The sequence below is a fragment of the Mus musculus genome, chromosome 7 (assembly GCF_000001635.26).
Source record: "Mus musculus strain C57BL/6J chromosome 7, GRCm38.p6 C57BL/6J".
Classification (NCBI taxonomy): Eukaryota; Metazoa; Chordata; class Mammalia; order Rodentia; family Muridae; genus Mus; species Mus musculus.
The window spans coordinates 30,052,744-30,073,532 of record NC_000073.6 but is presented as its reverse complement, the minus strand read 5'-3'; the positions used below and the strand labels follow the sequence as shown (position 1 = coordinate 30,073,532).

Sequence of the window (20,789 nt, the reverse complement as noted above, 5' to 3'; positions counted from 1 at the left end):
TTAACCATCACGTTTACTTTATATACTTGAGACCAGGTCTTATATAGCCCTGGCTGGCTTGGAACTCACTATGTAACTCAGGCTGGCCTCAAACTTTTGAGTGATTCTTCTGCCTTCAAAGTGATAAGAATATAGGCACATACCAGCTCAACCATTTTATTATTTATTTTCTGGCAATTTAAAAATATAGGAACGAAAGGTATTTAAGTTGATGATCCAGCACTTTAATCCCAGCATTTGGAAGGCAGAGGCAGGAGGATTTCTGAGTTCAAGGCCAGCCTCGTCTACTGAGTGAGTTCCAGGACAACCAGGACTACACAGAGAAACCCTGTCTCTCCAAAAAAAAAAAAAAAATCCTGGTTAAGAAAGAAGAAAATCTTAAGAACCTGGGTAAAAGCAAACTACATGATAGGAATGTCCTTTAAAATCTTATTCTAAGACGTAGTCATTTGCAGTCACCTCCACAACAAACATGACTATATCAAATGCACAAATCTCCAAACGAAAATCCGATTTTCCTCAAATACTTAATCAGAGTTGAGGTTCTGCTCCTCTCCCTGTCCTGGTCCCAAACGGAGCACACAGTGAGTGTGGCGCATGCGCACGCGGTGCGTGCGGCTGTCCCTCCCAGCAGTCCCCGCGCAACGCCCTGTAGGCTCTCGGGGGTCTGGAGATGCAGCCACTGTCACCTCAGCGCGTGGGGCGGGGCAACTGAGCCGAGCCTGGGTCCCAGTTCCGTGAACTTAGTGAAGGTGCTGCAGGGAGCAGGGGGTAAGGGCGGGGACAGGGAGGCCCCGCGCCCCTCATACTGGGTCCGCGCCTCGGCTTGCTGCGTGGGGACCACAGTGGCGAGCTGTGCCTGCTGGGCGTGGCAGGGCGTCGGGGTGGCAGCCACCGCGACTGAGTGCGGCCCGGAAGCCACGGCGTGATGGCATTTGTGCGAGTGAATGGGGTGCAGAGCGGTTGTGTGAGCGAGGTTGCCGAGGTCCTGGTGTGTGTGATTCTGGCCCCAGGCTCGGCTGCGGTGTAGCCACATCAGTCCCAAAGAGGAATGGTTCCCCAGCCATTCACCTGAGCAACACACAAGACTCCCAGTAAACAAAGCAAAGAGCTCCGGGTCTTGAGAGGGGTCTGAAAGATGGTCCCCGATCCCCAACACACACACCCTTGGCTGGTTCCCTGGGGTTACCCCCAACACGCCACACGTGCTCAGATACAGTCACTCGCTGGACAGGCTGTGTGCGATCCACCTAGGGAGCTATTGTAAACTTCCTGGCCATCTGCCGCCCTGGCCTTTCTTAGGTACCAGGGCAGGACAGCTGAACTCGCTCCCGGGTGTGAGTGATGGGTGGTGGTGACCGATTGGTTGTGTCTTGTGCTTTGATTTAACTAGGCTGGACAAGGCTCCGAGAAAAGTTTGGACGTTAACATTCGCTCCTACTCCAGCCTGCCTTTAAGTGCTCACAGGAAGGGGAGGGATAAATCGCTGTTGCCTGTTTAAAAGGTAAGGTCAGGGGGGGTCAATCTTACCTCTTGGATCTGTGAAAGGCACTTTAATTTTTTAGTGGATCAGAACATTTGTTATTTTTAAATGTCTGGTTCTTAGAAACAGAGCCTGACTCCTTACACCACCCAGTGCCTGTACGTACATACGTATCCGCTTTTCAGTGTTTTTTTTTTTGGGGGGGGGGGACAGGACGACAACCCTCCCTCCAAGGAGATCGGGCTTTATTTTTATAGCTGGGTTTTATTTTTAATACTATGCTGTAGAGCTCTTAGAACAGTTGCTGATATTCATAAATACCAAATGCTTAGTAAACAGCAGCTGTTTGTTAATGTGGTGATTAGGGGTGATTCCAACACCAAGGGAGTGGTGTGTATGGGTATCTACTTAATTGTGATGTACATTTATTTTTAAGATTTATTTTTGTAAAAAAAAAAAGGGGGGGGCTGGAAAGATGGCTCAGCGGTTAAGAACACTCTTCCAGAGGTCCTGAGTTCAATTCCCAGCCACCACATGGTGGCTCACAACCATCTGTAATGGGATCTAATGCCTTCTTCTGGTGTGTCTGAAGACAGCTATAGTGCACTCACATACATAAAAAAGTCTTTAAAAAAAATCCGTTTATCCTTCCAGCCTCTGCTCCCAAAATGACAACTCTGGGACTAATTATGTATTATTAAATGCCTTGCTTCAAGACTAGCTTGTAGTTTATTTAACCCATTCAAACTATTCTATGTCTACTAATTGGTTAGTTTACCTTTCCTCAGTGTCGACCTGCTTCTTCTTTAATGTCTCTCCCAGTGTCTCTCTCAGAGCCTCTCTCTGTGCCACCTTTTATTCTCTCACTATTTCCCTGAATCCTCTCTTCCTCCTAGTGTCCCACATCCTTTCCTTTCCTTTTAGATTTATTTATTGGGCTGGAGAGATGGCTCAGTGCTTAAGAGCACTGGCTGCTCTCCCAGAGGTCCTGAGTTCAATTCCCAGCACCCACATGGTGGCTTACAACCATCTGTAATGGGATCCGACATCCTCTTCTGGTGTGTCTGAAGACATCTACAGTGAGATGTGGTGCACTCTTCTAGCCTGCAGGCATACATTCAGGTGGAACACTGTATATATAATAAATAAATCTTTAAAAGAATATTTATTTAATGTATGTGAATGCTCTGTCTGACTATACACCTATGTGCCAGAAGACGGCATGAGATTGCTTTGCAGATCGTGAGCCACCCCCCTCCCTTCCTATTTTTATAAAGGATTCTCTGTACATCTTTTATCATTTATTTACTTACATGTATGTACATGTAAGTTCTGGTGCCCAGAGACCAGAGGCAGGGATGGGATCCTCCTGGACTGAAGTTTAGCGTAGTTATGAGCCACTTTCAGATAGGTGCTGGGAATTGAACTGGGATCCTCTATAAGAGCACTATACACTCGTTTTTGTTTGTTTTGTTATTTTTTTAAAGATTTATTTATTTTATGTATGTAAGAACAGTTGCTGTGTTCAGACACACCAGAAAAGGGTATCAGATCCCGTTACAGATGTTTGTGAGCCCTCATGTACTTACTGGGAATTGAACCCAGGACCTCTGGAAGAGCAGTAAGTGCTCTTAACAGCTGAGCCATCTCTCCAGCCCCCTTGTTTTATTTTTTTGATACAGTTTCTCTGTGTAGCCCTGGCTGTCCTGGAATTCACTTTGTAGACCAGACTATCCTGCTCTATAATTCTATCTCAGAGATCCATCTGCCCCTGCCTCCTGAGTGCTGGCTTAGAGGTGTATGCCACCACCTCCTGGCTGCCATATATACTCTTAACTGTTGAGCCATTTCTTTAGTCCTCATTCCCAGGTTTTATTTTTGGTTTGCTTGTTTTTGTTAAGGAATGATGGCCAGGTAAATGGCTCAGTGGGTGGAGGAGCTTGCTGTCCAGCCTGAGAGCTTGAGTTTGATCCAGCGACTCCTGCGAGTTTTCCTCCTATTTCCACATGTGTGCTGTGGCATCTGTGTAGCCACACACCACATTCATATACACGCAATAATACAGGTAAGTACCGAGTGACAGTCCAACGTGTAGTTACCTGAATTTGTAACTTAGCAGTATGAAGCAAACACAGTTCTATCTTGACACTTAAAGATATGTGTCACGAGCTGGAGAGATGACTCAATGGTTAAGCCCACTGACTGCTCTTCCAGAGGTCCTGAGTTCAATTCCCTGCAACGGTGGCTCACACCATCTGTGATGGGATCCCTGTTGATGCTGTATTACTTAGTCTCTTTCCTATTGAAGGATATCTGTTTTTTACAAGTTTTTTTCTGTTATGGACAATGTCTTTCAGTGTACCCCCTTGCCTGCTTGCTTGTGTGTGTGTGTGCATGTATGTATGTATGTATATGTAGGTATTTATTTATAGGTGTGTGTTTGTTAATGTGTCCCTCCCACAGATTGCATGTACAATTTGTGGGACTCATTCTCTTCTTCCATGTGGGCTCTAGGGATGAACCCAGGTCATCAGTCTTGCGAGGAAGTATCTTTACTAGCCGAGCCACCCCTCCAGCCCTGTCAGCATACTTTGATGTGCATCTTTGATGAGTGTCATAGTTAGGGTTTTACTGCTAGAACAGTTACCATGACCAAGGCAACTCTTATTTCTTTCTTCTCACTCTGGCCCAAATATTTATTTATTATATGTAAGTACACTGTAGCTGTCTTCAGACACACCAGAAGAGGACATCAGATCTCATTACGGATGGTTGTGAGCCACCATGTGGTTGCTGGGAATTGAACTCAGGACCTCTGGAAGAGCAGTCAGTGCTCCTAACTGCTGAGCCATCTCTCCAGACCCCCAAAGCAACTCTTAGAGGGACAGCATTTAATTGGGGCTGGCTTACAGGTTCAGAGATTCAGTCCATTATCATCAAGGCAGGGACATGGCAGCATCCAGGCAGGCATGGTGAAGGAAGGGCCATTCTGGAAGATGTTGAAGTTCTACATCTTCATCTGGAGGCTGCTAGAAGACTGGCTTCCAGGCAGCTAGGAAAAGGATCTTAAAGTCCATGCCCACAGTGACACACCTACTCCAATAAGGCCACACCTCCAAATAGTCCCACTCCCTGGGCCAACCATATACCATCCATCACAATGAGCATATATATAATTATTTTCTTTAGTCCCTAGAGTAGAATTTCTGAGTCATACAGTTTGCCTGGATTAAATGCTACTTGTGGGTACTTTTAAATTGGATCCATGGCATAGGGGCTAGAATGTCCATTTCCTCATATTCTTGATAATGTGAGCATTGATACTCTTGAAGTGAGATTTTATATCCTGGTAGTTTGATATCTTTTCTGTTTTCCAGTGATTCATGAAGGTGAAGGCTCTGTAATTGGAGCAGGGACTCTGGGGTTCGCAAGCTGGGGCTAGGCCTCATTGAGAGCTGGCTGTGTCAGGGGATTAAGGCTTCCACATATAGCTATGATACTTCCGAACTCCCAGTGTCGACACTTTGATTTAATTTCTTTTATTGTGGGTTTTCTGATCAGCGGCATAAATATACTAAATAGCAACCCTGACGATACAATATAAGATATAAAACACTCATCAAAATTAGGAACAGTTGTGCATGCCTGTAATATCTGCAGGTGGAGGCAGGAGGATCAGGGCAGTTTATAAGTCCGCTTGGCTGTGGAGACGCTGAGAAACAGATTCCCAGTGGTCGTGGCTGCCAGCCCTGGCTCTTGGGACTTTCTCTCAGTAAGTCTGGTGAATCCAGCCATGCTTTTGAAACTGAAGGAGACTGGGCAGGATGACGTGGCTGTAGATGGAGATGTCACTGGGGACTTGTGAGGCAAAATCTCACGGACTCGTTTTCCTCCCCCAGCCCTGGCCTCCGTGGACTCTGCTTCTTCCGAGAAATAAACTCCAAGGAAGACTGAGCAGCTGTTGGGTTTCTAAACCATGGCCCGTGTGAGTTAACTGTTCATGTTCTTTTTCTGGAAACACTGCCAGATAGCTGGGCTCTTCTCTGACTAGATGAGAAATAAAAATAACCCATTTGTTTTAACCTACATCCTGCCATGTGGCTCAGGTACCATGTGCCGGTCTCCTCATGTCTTCCTAGGCAGATCTCCCTGCACCTGGCTCTATCCCAGAATCCTTTCTCTTCCTGGATGTCCCACCTCTATTTCCTGCCTAAGCCATAGGCCATAGGCTTTTTAATTGACAGGTGATGCATCCATACAATACACAGGTATTCTCTCTGTATCCTTCCCTAGTCTCTCACTCTTGACCCTCGCCTGCAGTGTTCATCACATCTGTCCTAGCAGCTCTCTGTTGCTGTGATAAACACCATGACCAGAGAGCAATAGAGGGAAGGAAGGGCTTATTTATTTCATTTTACAGCTTGCAGTCCATTATGAAGGGAAGGCAAGGACGGAGGTACCGACCATAGAGGAGAGCTTACTGGTTTGCTCCTCGTGGCTTGCTCAGTCACCTTTCTTGTACAACAACCCAGGACCTCCTGACCAGGGCTGTGTCACCTGCAGTGGGCTGAATGCTCCCACATCAATCAAGAAAATGTCCTGTAGGGCTGGAGAGATGGCTCAGCAGGTAAGAGCACTGACTGCTCTTCTGAAGGTCCTAAGTTCAAATTCCAGCAACCACATGGTGGCTCACAACCACCCGTAATGAGATCTGACGCCCTCTTCTGGTGTGTCTGAAGTCAGATGCAGTGTACTTACATATAATAATAAATAAATCTTTAAAGAAAGAAAGAAAGAAAGAAAGGAAGGAAGAAAGAAAGAAAGAAAGAAAGAAAGAAAGAAAGAAAGAAAATGTCCTGTAGACATGCTCTGACTAGTGTGATAGAGTCAGTTTCTTTTATTTCTTTTTTCTTTTTAAAGATTTTACTTATTTATTACATGTATGTATGTGAGTACACTTTAGCTGTCTTCAGACACACCAGAAGAGGGCGTCAGATCCCATTACAGATGGTTGAGAGCCACCATGTGGTTGCTGGAATTTGAACTCAGGACCTTCAGAAGAGCAGTCAGTGCTCTTAACCACTGAGCCACGTCTCCCTAGAGACAGTATCTTAATTGAGGCTCTCCATTCCCAGGTGACTCTAGCTTCTGTCAGATTGACAGAGACCAAGCAGCACACAGTCATCGTGCCTCTCATGCGCTGGAACCAGAGGCAGGTTCAGCTGCACCAGTCTACTCTTTTCCAGACAGACTGACCTATGCAAAGTATATAGCAGCTGAACGTGATGGCTCACAACCAGGATTCCTGTCTGAAAAATATAGGAGAGAGGATGGAAGTTAGAGGAGAAGAGGAGGAGGAGAAAAGTAGCAACAGGATCCTCTTGAGCATATTAGGATGTTGCTTCAGGACCCCCAGTTTTCTACCGTGTAACCTTCAGCTCTGGCAGTTTTGCTGACTGCACTGGCCCACTTGTGAGCCATGGTAGTGCATGCTTTTAAATCCAACATTTTGGAGGTAGAAGCAGCTGGAGCCTGTGAGACCAGTCTGGGCGACATAGTGATGAATGAGCTCCATGGGACACTTCCCACAGTGCCTCTTTCATACTTCCTCCATAAACGATGCTTTAAAAGTGCTTTAAAGTCTCTTTTCTGCTTTAGCTGTAACAGTGGTTTGTCATCCAGGTGTCAGTGGTGTTCAGTGATGTGTCCATAGCCTTCTCGCAGGAGGAGTGGGAGTCCCTGGACTTAGAACAGAGGAATTTGTACAAGGATGTGATGATGGAGAACTACCACAATGTGGCCTCGCTAGGTAAGCTTGTGTCTCTAGCAACGTTGTATTCTCTGCAATAGCCATGCCCTCTGGAAATGTCCACAACAGCTTTCAAGAAACTATTCGAGCCGGGCATGGTGGTGCACGCCTTTAATCCCAGCACTTGGGAGGTAGAGGAAGGCGGATTTCTGAGTTCGAGGCCAGCCTGGTCTACAGAGTGAGTTCCAGGACAGCCAGAGCTATACAGAGAAACCCTGTCTCAAAAAACCAAAAAAAAAAAAAAAAAAAAAGAAGAAACTATTCGATTTTGCATGTATCTATCTCTCTATCTCTTTATTGTTTATATCTCCATGTATCTATCTATCTACTGTGAGTGTTTGGGGGAGGGCATGCATGTATTGTAGCAAGCATGTGGAGGTCAGAGGACATTTGAAAATTGGTTCTCTTCTTACACTGTATGCATTCTGGAATGAACTCAGGTTGGGAGTAAGTGCCCTTACCCCACGCCATCTCATCTTTTTTTTTTTTTTTTTAAGATTTATTTATTATATGTAAGTACACTGTAGCTGTCTTCAGATACCCCAGAAGAGGGCATCAGATCCCATTACAGATGGTTGTGAGCCACCATGTGGTTGCTGGGATTTGAACTCAGGACCTCTGGAAGAGCAGTCAGTGCTCTTAACCACTGAGCCATCTCTCCAGCTCCCCCCCCACCCCCCGATATTCCTAAATCTATATTTCATCTTTGCTGCCCTGGACCGTGCTGGGCAGCCCTCCTGGGGCCGCTTTCCTCCTGCACCTACATGTTGGCTGTGTCTCCCTCCTGCACCTTCTGGCATAGTCCATCTCTTATACCCTCATCATGGTAGACTCCTCTCTTCCTCTTTCCTCAGTCCCTCCCCAGGAATCCTAAAAGTCCTGCCTCTGTCTCCCTGCCCAGCCCTTGGCCTCTGGTAACTTTATTAACAAGTCAAAAACCAACTAGGTACAGGCTTCCTTTAGTCCTAAGTGCCGGCCGGACACTGCAAGCAGGTTTTTGGGTAGCATAATTAGCATGAGAACACAAACCACTACACACACTAAACCAAAGTATAGAAAACATCCCGCCGTGCAGTGTCACAGTGTGTCCCACAGTATATCCCTCGGTCCACACATCTCACTTGTAAATGGTCGTTGCAATGAGTCATTGGTCTGGTCTGAGATCTCTGGCACTGTTACACCATCAGTATTGGATCCTCACTGAGAGGGACTCTGTCAGTTTATCCTGTTGCTGCCCTGTGTCGTGGAGATCCTGTATCTTTGGATTAGCAGGATTGGCCCTTTCATGGGTCCCAACCATTCGCAGATGAGCTACATTTTGGAGTGGGCCAACTCAGAGCCCTGGATTTGAGCCTGGGTAGTAGCTGGGCTGGTCAGCCCACTGGCTCTTCCCTCTCCACACCACCAGGGGGAGCTCTCCAGCTAGGCCACCCCATGCTGCTGTCCGCAGGAGGCAGGGTCAGCTCTCCCTAAGAGCCAGCTCACCGTCATCCACTTCTCCAGAGTCAGCTTTACTGTGCTGCCCAGTCAAGGAGTGGGGCCTGCTCTCCCAAGTACTGCTGCCGTCCAGGGGCTGGGCCAGCTCTCCACCCTCACACCCTTAGGGCTGGCTCACCATGCCTGTGCCATCAGGGCCAGCTCCACTGTGTTGCCCAGGCAGGGCCCATCCTCCTAACTGCCCCAGGTTGTGAGTGGTGGAGGGTTAGTGGAGGGAGCATCACCCCTGCATCCATGCCACCTCACAGCAGATGAGCGACAGGGCCAGCTGGGAGCTAGATTTTAAATGCGGGTGAATAATAGCCTTGCCATAGCAAAGAAAACAAATTGTTTTGTCTTTTGTTTGTTTTTCGAGACAGGGTTTCTCTGTGTAGCCTTGGCTGTCCTGGAACTCACTCTGTAGACCAGGCTAGTCTTGAACTCACATAGATCTGCTTGGCTCTATGTTCTGTGTGCACCATCATGGCCTGGCTCAGATTTTACTTTTCAAATCTTTGTTTATGTACATGGGGAGGGAGCCATGTCTATGCAGTGATGTGTGGAGATCAGAGGGTTCTCCCCCACCATGTGGGCCCTGGGGACTGACTCAGGTCATCAGGCTTGATTGAAAAGTGTGAGTGAGGTCCAGGACAGCCAGGGCTATACAGAGAAACCCTGTCTTGAAAAACCAAATATATACACACACACACACACACACACACACACATATATATATGTCTATCTGTCTATCTATAGTGTGTATATTTGGTATGTGTATATATATGGTATGTATATTTGGTATGTACATACACACACACACATATATATATATATATTTATATGTATAAGAAATAGAAGTAAGTGAGGCTGGGATCATGGTTCAGTCAGACCAGTGTTTGCCTTCAAGCATGAGTGCCTGTGTTGGGATGCTCAGGACCCATGGGCAAAGACATTGCTGGTCTCACACTTCTGCAACCCAGGTCTTGGGTCAGGACACAGTGCTTATTGGCCAGTCAGCCTAGCCACACCAGTGACCTTTAAGTTTAATGAAGGTCCTTATTTCAGAAAATAAGTTGGAAGGCCAAAGAAATAGCTCAGTGGTTAGAAGTAGTAAAAACATAAGCCCAGCCACCCGAATTCAGTTCCTGGATCTTATATAGCAAAACTGGATGCAGTGGCATGAATCTATGTCCCTCCCATGGTGAGATGGGAGGTGGAGACAGGAGAATTACCCGGTAGCTTGTGAACCAGCCTGGATCACAGCACAGCAGAAACAAGAGAGACCCTGCCTTGTCCAGCTGAAAGGAGAGACTGAGCTCCTGAAAGTTACTCTCTGAACACACACACACACGTGCACACACACATGTACACACATGCACACGCACATATACAAACACATATAAATAATAAAGTGAAAGAGAGCGGTTAAAGAAAGGCAAGTGCTGTCAATCTCTGGTCTCCATATGCATATATGCACAAACATGCACACACCCACACTAACCAGTGCATGTACCATACCAGACACAATAGAATAGATATACAAACACCCACACAAAGCAAAAAAAAATCAGTAAATGTCTCTTAAGAAACTAATTGCTTTCCTTTCAGCAAAGTAATAATATTAATATCTAATGGACTAGTCATAGTTCACTTAGGTAGTGCTTAGGTATAAATATATTTTCATATAATTACAATGATCCCATGAAATAGACTTTTTTTTTTTTTGGTTTTTCGAGACAGGGTTTCTCTGTATAGCCCTGACTGGAACTCACTTTGTAGACCAGGCTGGCCTCAAACTCAGAAATCCACCTGCCTCTGCCTCCCAAGTGCTGGGATTAAAGGTGTGCGCCACCACACCGGGCACATTTTAGTATAATTATTATTGAAACAGCATCTCTGTATCTCCAGCTGACCTCAAATTCAACTTTTGCATCTTCCTTCCTTAGACTTCCAAGTGCTGGAATTGCAGGCATGATCCACCCTAGCCAGCTATAATAAACAATTTTTTAATGATTTTTTTTTCAATACATGTCTGTGTGTTTTGGTGTGTGCGTGTGACTGCAGTACCTGAGGAAGCCAGAAGAGGGTGGCAGATTCCCCTGGAGTTAGAGGTACAGGCTGATAAGAGTTGTGGGATCTGGGAACTGAACTTAGTCCTCCGCCAGAGCATGTGCTCTTAACCACGGAGCCATCTCTCCAGCCCCGACTGTAGGCACTCTTACCATTGCTATTTTACATATAGAGAAGCTGAAGCGTAGGAGTAGGTTGCCCATTGCCACACTAGAGTTCTTTGGTAACCGTAATGGGAATGTCCCTAAACTGTCTACCTTCTTTAAGGACTTCATCGATTTTCATGCTGACCTATACCTTGTAACACATTTCACTAAAATGAGCCAAAGACAATTTGAATTTTCTCATTACCTCATGTTTCTTTCCTTCTAAGCAGGATGCTTCATTTCTAAGCCAGATGTGATTTCCTTACTGGAGCAAGGGAAAGAGCCCTGGAAGGTTGTGAGGCAAAGAAAACCATGTCCAGGTAGGAACTGTTTGTCGCTTGGGCAAGCATTGAGGCAACCCTTCTGATAGTCACTGTCAGCACAGTTGCTGCACATAACGGGAAAGCGGAATGGTGGCTGGTAAGAGAGCGGTGGGGACGAGCCAGCAGGGGAGAGCAGAGTGCTGGGACCTCAGACAGCTTTGCCAGGTTTGTGACCTTTCGCCCCACTCGTGGTGCTGAGACGGAACCTGGTCTCTTGCTCTAGGCAAGTGTTCTACTGTCCCGTTAACCATCAGCCCAGGGAGGCTTTTACGGTTACAGCCAGGGAAGCGTTCTGTCTTCGCCTTTCCTCACAACATTTAACTTTTTAAAGGAGTTATTTATTTTATAAATGGATATGAGTGTTTCACCTGCATGTATGTATGTGCACCACCCGTAGGCCTGGTGCCTGCAGGAGTCAGAAGAGAGTGTTCCATTCCGTCTTGCTTTCCTATGCCTGCATAGACACAGTGGCACAGGCAAGGTATAGAAGAGATGGCTGGTACTTAACAGTTTCAAAGGGTGAACGCATGATCACTGTGGCTGGCATCAGAGCAGCATATTGGTTTGTTGGAGTAATGGAGAGGTGGTACCTTATTTTTTATGTTATTTTCTCAGTAAAATAAGACCATAAGGGCAATATTCTATGCAAACATAATATTCCCATTCTGAGAACACAAAATCTGAGATGGTCCAAAGGGTCTGGCACTAATAAAACCTCACCCACAACTCCTACACTCTAAAATTCATTTTTTAGTCACTTCCTGAAGAAACCTATAATAAATATTAGACTAGGCTCAGTACCCCTTATTCAGAATGCTTGGGAGGAGACATGTTTTCAGATCTCAGGCTGATTATTGTCTTACCTGCATGTTTGTCTGTGTGTCACATGTGTGTCTGGTGCCCAAGGCAGCCAGAAGAGGACATTGTATCTTCTGGAAATAGACATAGAAAGTGGTTGTGAGCCATCATGTGAGTGCTAGGAGTGGAACCCAGGTCCTCTCTAAAAACAGCATGCTCTTCGCTGCTGAGCCATCTCTAGCCCTATATGCCATTGTATACACGGACAGGTAAGACAAAGGAAGAGGGCGTTAGGTGGGGGCTGTACGTCCTGGGCAACGAGTGTAAAGTAAAGGTTGTTTTAGGAAGAGCTGTGTGGGGTTGCCTCAGTGCTGGTGCTGTCTACTCAGGATCAGACAAACTCCTCAGGAGGCCTGCAGTTAAGAGCACTGACTACTCTTCAGAGAACTGGGGTTCAATCTGCAGCACCACATGGCAGCCCACAGCTGTCTATAACTCAATCCCAGGGCATCTGACACCCCAAACAGACATACATACATGCAGTCAAAACACCAATGCACATGACATGAAAGTAAATAAATCGTAAGAAAACCAACGCTGCTCAAGAGATTCGTGATAATCTTCGTCTCTGAGGTGTCCGTTTAGTGAGCTAGCGAGGCTCCAGGAAGGCCTGCCTTTCGTCTGTTGATCATAGTAGCTCCAGGTTAAAAGAACGCATATGCCAGGGCAGCATGCTCAGGGCAGTGTGTTCTTTTACAGCCGTCTTTATTAAGTGTCATGTCATGAGCCAGGTTCTTGGTTCTCAGCTAAATTTAGATGGACTCTCTCTAAAGCTTTTGTAAGTGTTTTTCTTGGAGTATAGCAAGCCTGATCACGTTCTTCATTTGATCTATTTTAGCCAGGCGTGACGGTGCAAGCCTGTAATCCGACTTAGCAGGTTGAGGCAGGAGGATCAGGAGTTCAGTGCCACCCACTGCTCCATGAAACCCTGTCTCAAAAGCCAAGCCAAACAACCAAGGAAAAATGGTTCTGTTAAGTATCATACCTCCTTGGTGGTCAGTTGTCTTTTTCTGGAAGGACAGCTATTGTAGCGAGGTTTTAAGATCCATTACCAGCTGTCTCTGTTCTAATAGTGCTCACTTTGCTGCTCCCTTTAGTTTTGTGTGTCTTGACACAGTCTCCTGCCATTTGTTATTTCTCTGTTTGTTCTTGAGTTGTTGTTTTGGTTTGGTTTTTGTTGTTGTTTTGGTTTTTGTTCTGTGTGTGGAACCCAGGACTCCTTACCTCAGGCAAACCTACAGAGCTACATGGCTACGTTCTTTGCCCTTTATACATGGTGTTTTGAGACAGTGCCCCGCCTGGAATTAACTAAGTTTGCCATACTCTCGTCTCAGCCTCTGGAGTGCTGAGGTCTGGGAACCCTCACCCACCACTGTAAGTTTCTTTTTACCTTTTCGTTTTTGAAAAAAAACAAGGATACTATTTTAAATCTTTTTTCCTATTGACCTAAAGGTTATCTAATTTATATGTTTTAATTTTTGAACTTGCTGTTTTCATTATTTCTAATTTTAGTAGACAAGTCTCATGATTTCAGCTTTTTACACAGACCCACAACTGTAATGATTGAACCCCTCATTCTCTTTGACATGGGTCGTTGAGCACAGGATTTTCCTCTGACTCCCGCTCTTGGCTTGCTGTCCTCTGGTCTGCAGCTACTGCAGCCTTGTCAGCGAGCCCTTCCCATTCAGATATGTGCGAGAGCTTTTGCTGACAGTACCTAGGTACAGCCTCAGAAAATTCAGAAAAGGTCTCTCTCACGAAGGAAGGGGTGGAGAAGTGCAGAGCAAGGGGAGGAAGGGACAGCTGAACAACGTCTATGGAACAGAGGAGTAATAAAGAGAGCCATTCCTCCGGGCTGCACTGTGACGCAAAGACTAAGGAAAGTAATGGACACTGAAGGGGACCCAGCTGAAACAACAACATAAGAAGCCTCCAGTACCACAAGGAAAGAGGAAAGGATGAGCAGAAGGCAGATGCAAAGGAGAGGCATGAGTGAGCTCTCTGTCCCACGTGGTCATATAGCACAAGCTTGGACTCATGAGGAGAATATTCAACCACCCATAGTAAACCATGGGAGATCCGGGCAGAACAAGTATGGAATGATGATAAATAAATGAGTCAAACTCTAAAACTCTATTATGCTGTGAACTTACTGTTTAGCATGGACTAAATAAAGATTGCACCTGTCTTTAAGGAGCCTTTCAGGTAGCAGAAGCTGAAGCTCGAATGGCTCAGTGTTAACTGTGTAAGACCTGTGTTCTACCTTGAGCACTTTTCATAAAATTACAAGAGAGAAGGAGAACCAGTGATAACCGTGGAAGTGTAAGATTGTTGATAATGGAGACGTGGAATGGAGAGAAGGCTCAGTGGTGAGGCACTTGCTGTGTGAGCAAGGGAACCTGGGTAGAAGAGTCTCAGCGTCTATTTAAAAGTCAGTGTGTTTGCTGTCTCAGTGCAGGGTCCCTGGGGCTTGCTGGCTAGCCAGTTTATGTAAACTGGTAAGTAAGTTCCAGGTTCAGACAAATAAGGGTAGGAACTAAGAGACAGGGCTCCGTGGTTAGACTGTTGCTGTTGTAGAGCACACAGGTTCAGTTTCCAAAACCCACATGATGGATCACAAACATCTATAAATCCCTTGCCAGGGGATCCAACACCCTCCTCTGACCTCTGCATGTTCACAGTGCCCATAAATACACGTAGGCAAAACACATTCTTATAAAATAAGTAAATAAGCCCGCTCTGCAGGAGTAGCGAATGCTCTTAACCACTGAACCACCTCCACACCCCAAATGAGAATCTGGTGTGGGGAGATGGTTCAGTGATTAAAGTGCTTGCTGCACAAATGTACCCCAGAAATCGTACCCCAGAAATCGTACCCCAGAAGCTGTGTGTCGATCCTCCAGTAATTCCAGCGTTGGAAGGTGGAGACAGTATTACCTACAGCAAGCTGAAGGCAAAACTATCCATATTGGTGAAGTCTGGATTTGTGTGAAAGAGCCAGTCTTGAGGAGTAAGATGAATGATAGATTGAGGGTGGCTCCTGACATCAAGCTCAGGCCTCTACATGCCCCCCAGCAGTGTGTACCCACACACGTGCAAAGTATGTAGTACACACAAGTACACATCACACATACAAACAAAACACGGAAAACGGAGACGAAAATTACAGTCTTAGCCAGGTGGCTTGGGTGGTATTGAAACAGTATTTGGGTTTTTATTGTTGTTGTTTATTTGTTTTTGTGTTTTTGAGACAAGGTCTCACTGTGTAGCTCTGGCTGTCCTAGAACTCCCTGTGTAGACCAGGCTGGCCTCAAACTCACACAAATCCACCTCCTTTTGCCTCCCAAATGTTGGGATTAGAGACGTGTGCCACCACGCCCAGCTTAAAATGGTGTTTGTAATAAGCTCTGCAGTGGGGCTGGAGAGATGGCTCAGTGGTTAAGAGCACTGACTGCTCTTTCAGAGGTCCTGAGTTCAATTCCCAGTAACTACATGGTGGCTCACAGCCATCTGTAATGAGATCAGATGCCCTCTTCTGGTGTGTCTGAAGACAGCTACAGTGTACTCATATTAAATAAATAAATAAGTCGGGGGGCGGGGGGGGAGCTCTGCAGTACTTTTGATCCACGCCTCAGTCCCTGAACCCGTAACTAAAACATTTGCTCAATTACTGCTCTCTCCTATATGAGCTCTCATTTGCTTCATATTCCCTTTTGCTCCCTAAATTATATGAGACTATTTTGAGTTTGGTTGGCCATTACCTTCACTGTCTTCTATTTTTAATGTAGAAGGTTTACTTCTTTAGAAAAAGAAAAATGGCATGTGTTTTCTTTCTTGCTTTCTTTCAGATTCGGAAACTAAGGATGAGACCAACCAGGTGTTCTCAGAAAATGGTATTTATGAAATGAATTTATCCCAGTGGAAGATAATGGAAAGAATTGGGAACAGTGGCCTAAAGAGCCTCCTTTTAAAAAATGGATGGGAGTCGAGAAGAAAACAGGAAAGACAAGAGGACCCTCAGGAGGGGTATCTCAGTCAAGTGAGGCACACATCTGAAAGAGTGTCCTCTTATGAGAAGCGCGCATTAACTACACGTCAGAGGATCCACTTTGTGGAGAAACCCTATGAGTGCAATGAATGTGGGAAGGCCTTTAGAGTCCGCCAGCAGCTCACTTTTCATCACAGAATTCACACAGGCGAGAAGCCCTATGAATGTAAGGAGTGTGGGATGGCCTTCAGGCAGACGGCCCACCTTACCAGGCACCAGAGACTGCATTCTGGTGAAAAACTGTATGAATGCAAGGAGTGTGGGCAAGCTTTCATATACGGCCCCGAGCTCAGAGCACATCAGAAGCTTCACACCGGCGAGAAGCCCTACACGTGTAGAGAATGTGGGAAAGCCTTCAGGGTACGGGGACAACTCACTCTCCATCAGAGGATCCATACTGGGGAGAAGCCCTATGTGTGTCAGGAGTGTGGGAAGGCCTTCAGGCAGTTGGCGCACCTCACTCGCCATCAGAAGCTTAATGTCGTCGACAGACTGTACGAGTGTAAAGAGTGTGGGAAAGACTTTTTGTGTGGCTCTGGCCTTAGAGTACATCACAAACTTCACACTGGTGAGAAACCCTATGAGTGCAAGGACTGTGGGAAGGCGTTTAGAGTTCGACAGCAGCTAACGCTCCATCAGAGGAGTCATACTGGGGAGAAGCCCTATGAGTGCACTGAGTGTGGGAAGACCTTTAGTCGGGGCTACCATCTTATTCTCCATCACAGAATCCATACTGGAGAAAAGCCTTACGAATGCAAGGAGTGCTGGAAGGCGTTCAGTCGCTACTCACAGCTTATTTCGCATCAGAGCATCCATATTGGGGTTAAACCCTATGACTGCAAGGACTGTGGGAAAGCCTTCAGACTCCTCTCTCAGCTCACACAGCATCAGAGTGTTCATGCCGGGGAGAAGCCTTACTCTTGTAAGGAATGCGGGAAGTCTTTCAGATTGCGTCAGAAACTTGCTCTCCACCAGAGTATTCATACTGGCGAAAAGCCCTTTGAGTGCAAAGAATGTAGGAAGGCCTTTCGACTTAATTCTTCTCTTATCCAACATCTGAGAATCCATTCTGGTGAGAAACCCTATGAGTGTAAAGAGTGTAAGAAGGCCTTTAGACAACATTCTCACCTCACCCATCATCTGAAGGTTCATACTGTCAAAGTGTGACAAAGTCTTAGCCGTCTCCTAGAACATTCTGTGAATGTTATGGCTAATCTTGCTTATCCATACATGTAACTGACCTGGCATAAGTGGTTTTATATCATTAAAGGAATATACTAATATAATGTGTTCCACTGTGTCCCAGTCTGTTCTCCACTATAATGCTTCTGTATGCTTATTCTGCAGCCCTGCATATGAACAAATGCGGGGAAAATGACACCGCTGCTTCTTACTTCAGTTATAGCAAAACACTCAGATGCTCTGCTCTGTGGTTTTCCTCCTTTGTGAAATGGTGATCTAAGACTGGTAAGAAATGGCTGCAAATTCTTCTAAACTCCATCAGGTCCTGCAGCCCGCATCCTTTTCTTGGATGCCAGCTGCCGTGTTACCCAAGAGAGCATAGTAAGAGCGTGTCAGTATCCCTGTCAGGACCCAGGCTTTACTGTCGGGGGGGAGGGGGGGCTCATCTCATCTTCACAAGTCTTGAACTGTCATATTGGAAAATCTGCCTGACGAGACCACGTGGAGAGGCCCTGAGACTGCACACGCAGGCAGAGACCTTTGCTGAAACCCACTTCCGCCTATGCTCATCTGAGACTTGTGACTGGATTGGAATAGTTTTAGATCTTCCAGAACAGCCAGCACCCGAATGCCACCGAGTGACTTCAGCTGACACCATACAGAACAGAGGAATCATCTGGCCGTGTAATCTTAAATAACATGTGCTCATTATTGAAAGACACTAGATCTACGATCGTGACGTACTATGATTACTCTTGAGAATGCCTACGAATGATTCCAGGTGTGGTGAATCTAGAAATGCCTTCCAACATTTATCTCTCCTTGAACGCTAGCTATCTGAATCTTGTTTAAAGTGTTTGCTTTTGTTCTTTGCAGTCTCAGTAGGTAACCCAGACTAGGCTGAGACTTAACTGTTTAGCTCAGACCTTGAGCTGCAAGTCCTCCTACCTCAGTCTCCAGAACACTGGAGTTCTAGGTTTGCCTCATCGTGTGTGTGTGTGTGTGTGTGTGTGTGTGTGTGTGTGTGTGTGTTTGTATTGTGCTGTGGTGGTGCAATACTGAGGATTGAACCCAGGGCCTTTCAGTGAATATCCCCCTAGTCCACTCATTAGAATAATCAGAGTGTGAAATTTTTTGCAATTTGCTAATAGTAAAACAGTCTATATTCTGCAGTCCCAGTCAACACTTAGTAAAGACAATATAAAAATAAACTAATCATCAACAATGATTCCTATTTTTAAAATCACTCTATTATAGTACTTTTTATCGCACCAAAGTATCCTATGTTAGCTCATGGGATCTCCTAGTGCCTATGCCTTTGTCCTTTATCTGACCACCACAGCCATTTAAGAGCTTTTTTCTCTGCCTTTTTTCCTTTTCTCAAATGAATTGATCTGCCACAAAGCATAATAGGACATTGTTGATAAATGAAGAATGAAATATTTATCCTCCTATTTCATAACAACCAAACATCAATGATAAACTCCTTGTTAGAAAATTCTAAGGCTCAGGGCATCATGGCACATGCCTATATCCCAGCACTCAGGAGCCAGAGGCAGGTGAATCTCTGAGTTCAAGGCCAGCCTCGTCTAAAGAGGGAGGTCCAGGACAGCCATGGCTACACTGGGAAACCCTGTCTTGAAACATCCAAAAAGAAAAAAAAGAAGAAGAAAGAAAATTCTAGCTGCAAGTGATCAAGTGATTTGAAGTTATATATATATATTTTTAAAAAAAAGATATATTTATTATTATATGTAAATACGCTGTAGCAGTCTTCAGACACACCAGAAGAGGGCATCATCTCATTATGGGTGGTTGTGAGCCACCATGCGGTTGCTGGGATTTGAACTCAGGACCTCTGCAAGTGCAGTCAGTGCTCTTAACTGCTGAGCCATCTCTGCGGCCCCATGAAGTTACATGTTTTATTGACAGAAGGGAGTTAATACAGAAGGTGTCACCTTCTGTCCTAGTTTGGTTTTCCTCTTCTCCCATCCAAGACCAACCTTAAACTTCTCTATGCAGCTGAGGCTGTTCTTGAACAGGTCTGACCCTCTCGCCTCTGATTGCCAAGGGCTGGGGTTTCAGCTCTGCACTGTCACTGTCACAAAGGCTTATTTCTCCAAATGCGTAAAAGTGTGTTTTATAGAGCTTTTCTCCTTACTTCATGGCACATAAACAAGATGCTGTGTTTCCTCGGATCACATTGATTGTTAAAAGAAGAGCAGAAGACGTTTCCCTTTATCTAAATCAGTGTGTCTCAGGCTGCACCACAGAGCTCCCTTCTCATTCCCTGTTACAGAGAAGGCTCTGCTTTGCAGGTCAGGCTGTAACCAAAGCTCGTGTGGGAATCCCAGCATGGTGTCAGGTTTCACTGCCTGAAAAAAATGCCTTATTTAAATATCAGTATGTTTCTTGCTCTGTATAACTTTTCTAAAGTGTTTAACAAAAAGCAAGGCTATTTTTTTTAAATCAGTTTATATCCTTTTTCAGTATCTTCAACCAGGAAAATCTCTCCTTCTATCCTCATTTCTGGAATGTGTGTGGTGGTTGTTTTGAGACAGGGTCTTATATAACTCAGGCTGGCCTTGAGCGTCTGATTCCAGCTCTACTTCCCAAAGACTGAGATTTTAGGCTTGTACAGCTATGCTGAACCTAATATGTATTCTAATATTTTCCTGATTAATAGTGAGTTGAATGTCTTTACATATCTACTCTATGACCAAACAAGATAACTTGCTACTTCATGTGTTGCTGTGTTTCTCTTTTATCTCATTCTGTTTTTGAGATAGGGTCTCACTATAGCTAAGGCTAGGTTCAAATTATTGGTAATCTTCTTGCATCAGTTCTCAGGTATTGGAATTACAGGTGGGAGCTACTGTTCCAAGCAACATGTTCCTTTATAAAAGAAAATCATAAGGCCAAACATGGTGGCTCACGATTTTAATCTCAGCACTTGAGAGACAGAGGCAGGTAGATCTCTGAGTTTGAAGCTAGCGTGGCCTTCAGAGAGAGTTCCAGGGCAACCAGGGCTACACAGAGAAATCCTGTCTCAAAAATTTAATTTAAAAAAGGAAAGAAAAGAAATCTATACCAGATATGTAATGTTCTTTTTTTTAAAAGATTTTTATTTTACATGTATGAATATTTGACTACATACAAGTGTGCACTACATCCACCCCTTTATTTATTGTTCTTTTTTTTTTTTTTAATATGTAAGTACACTGTAGCTGTCTTCAGACACTCCAGAAGAAGGAGTCAGATCTCATTGTGAGTGGTTGTGAGCCACCATGTGGTTGCTGGGATTTGAACTCCGGACCTTCGGAAGAGCAGTCGGGTGCTCTTACCCACTGAGCCATCTCACCAGCCCTCTGCAACTGAAGTTACAGACACTTGG

The 20,789-nt window shown here is 45.3% G+C and overlaps 1 protein-coding gene across 3 annotated transcripts; it reads left to right on the top strand.

Moving 5' to 3' along the window:
- Positions 1-709: 709 nt before the first annotated feature.
- On the top strand, positions 710-17,499 carry Zfp82 (zinc finger protein 82). Of its 3 annotated transcripts, none has more exons than NM_177889.5 (7): positions 710-752; positions 1,394-1,504; positions 3,385-3,548; positions 5,383-5,468; positions 7,166-7,292; positions 11,215-11,304; positions 16,014-17,499. In NM_177889.5, exons 4-7 carry the CDS (start codon positions 5,460-5,462, stop codon positions 17,378-17,380), a joined length of 1,593 nt encoding a protein of 530 aa, NP_808557.2. In that variant the 5' UTR covers positions 710-752; positions 1,394-1,504; positions 3,385-3,548; positions 5,383-5,459; the 3' UTR covers positions 17,381-17,499. The 3 variants fall into 3 exon arrangements, with proteins under 3 accessions (NP_808557.2, NP_001240314.1, NP_001239448.1); NM_001253385.1 differs by lacking the exon at positions 16,014-17,499 and adding an exon at positions 13,004-14,292; NM_001252519.1 differs by lacking the exon at positions 11,215-11,304.
- The last annotated feature ends 3,290 nt before the right edge of the window (positions 17,500-20,789 follow it).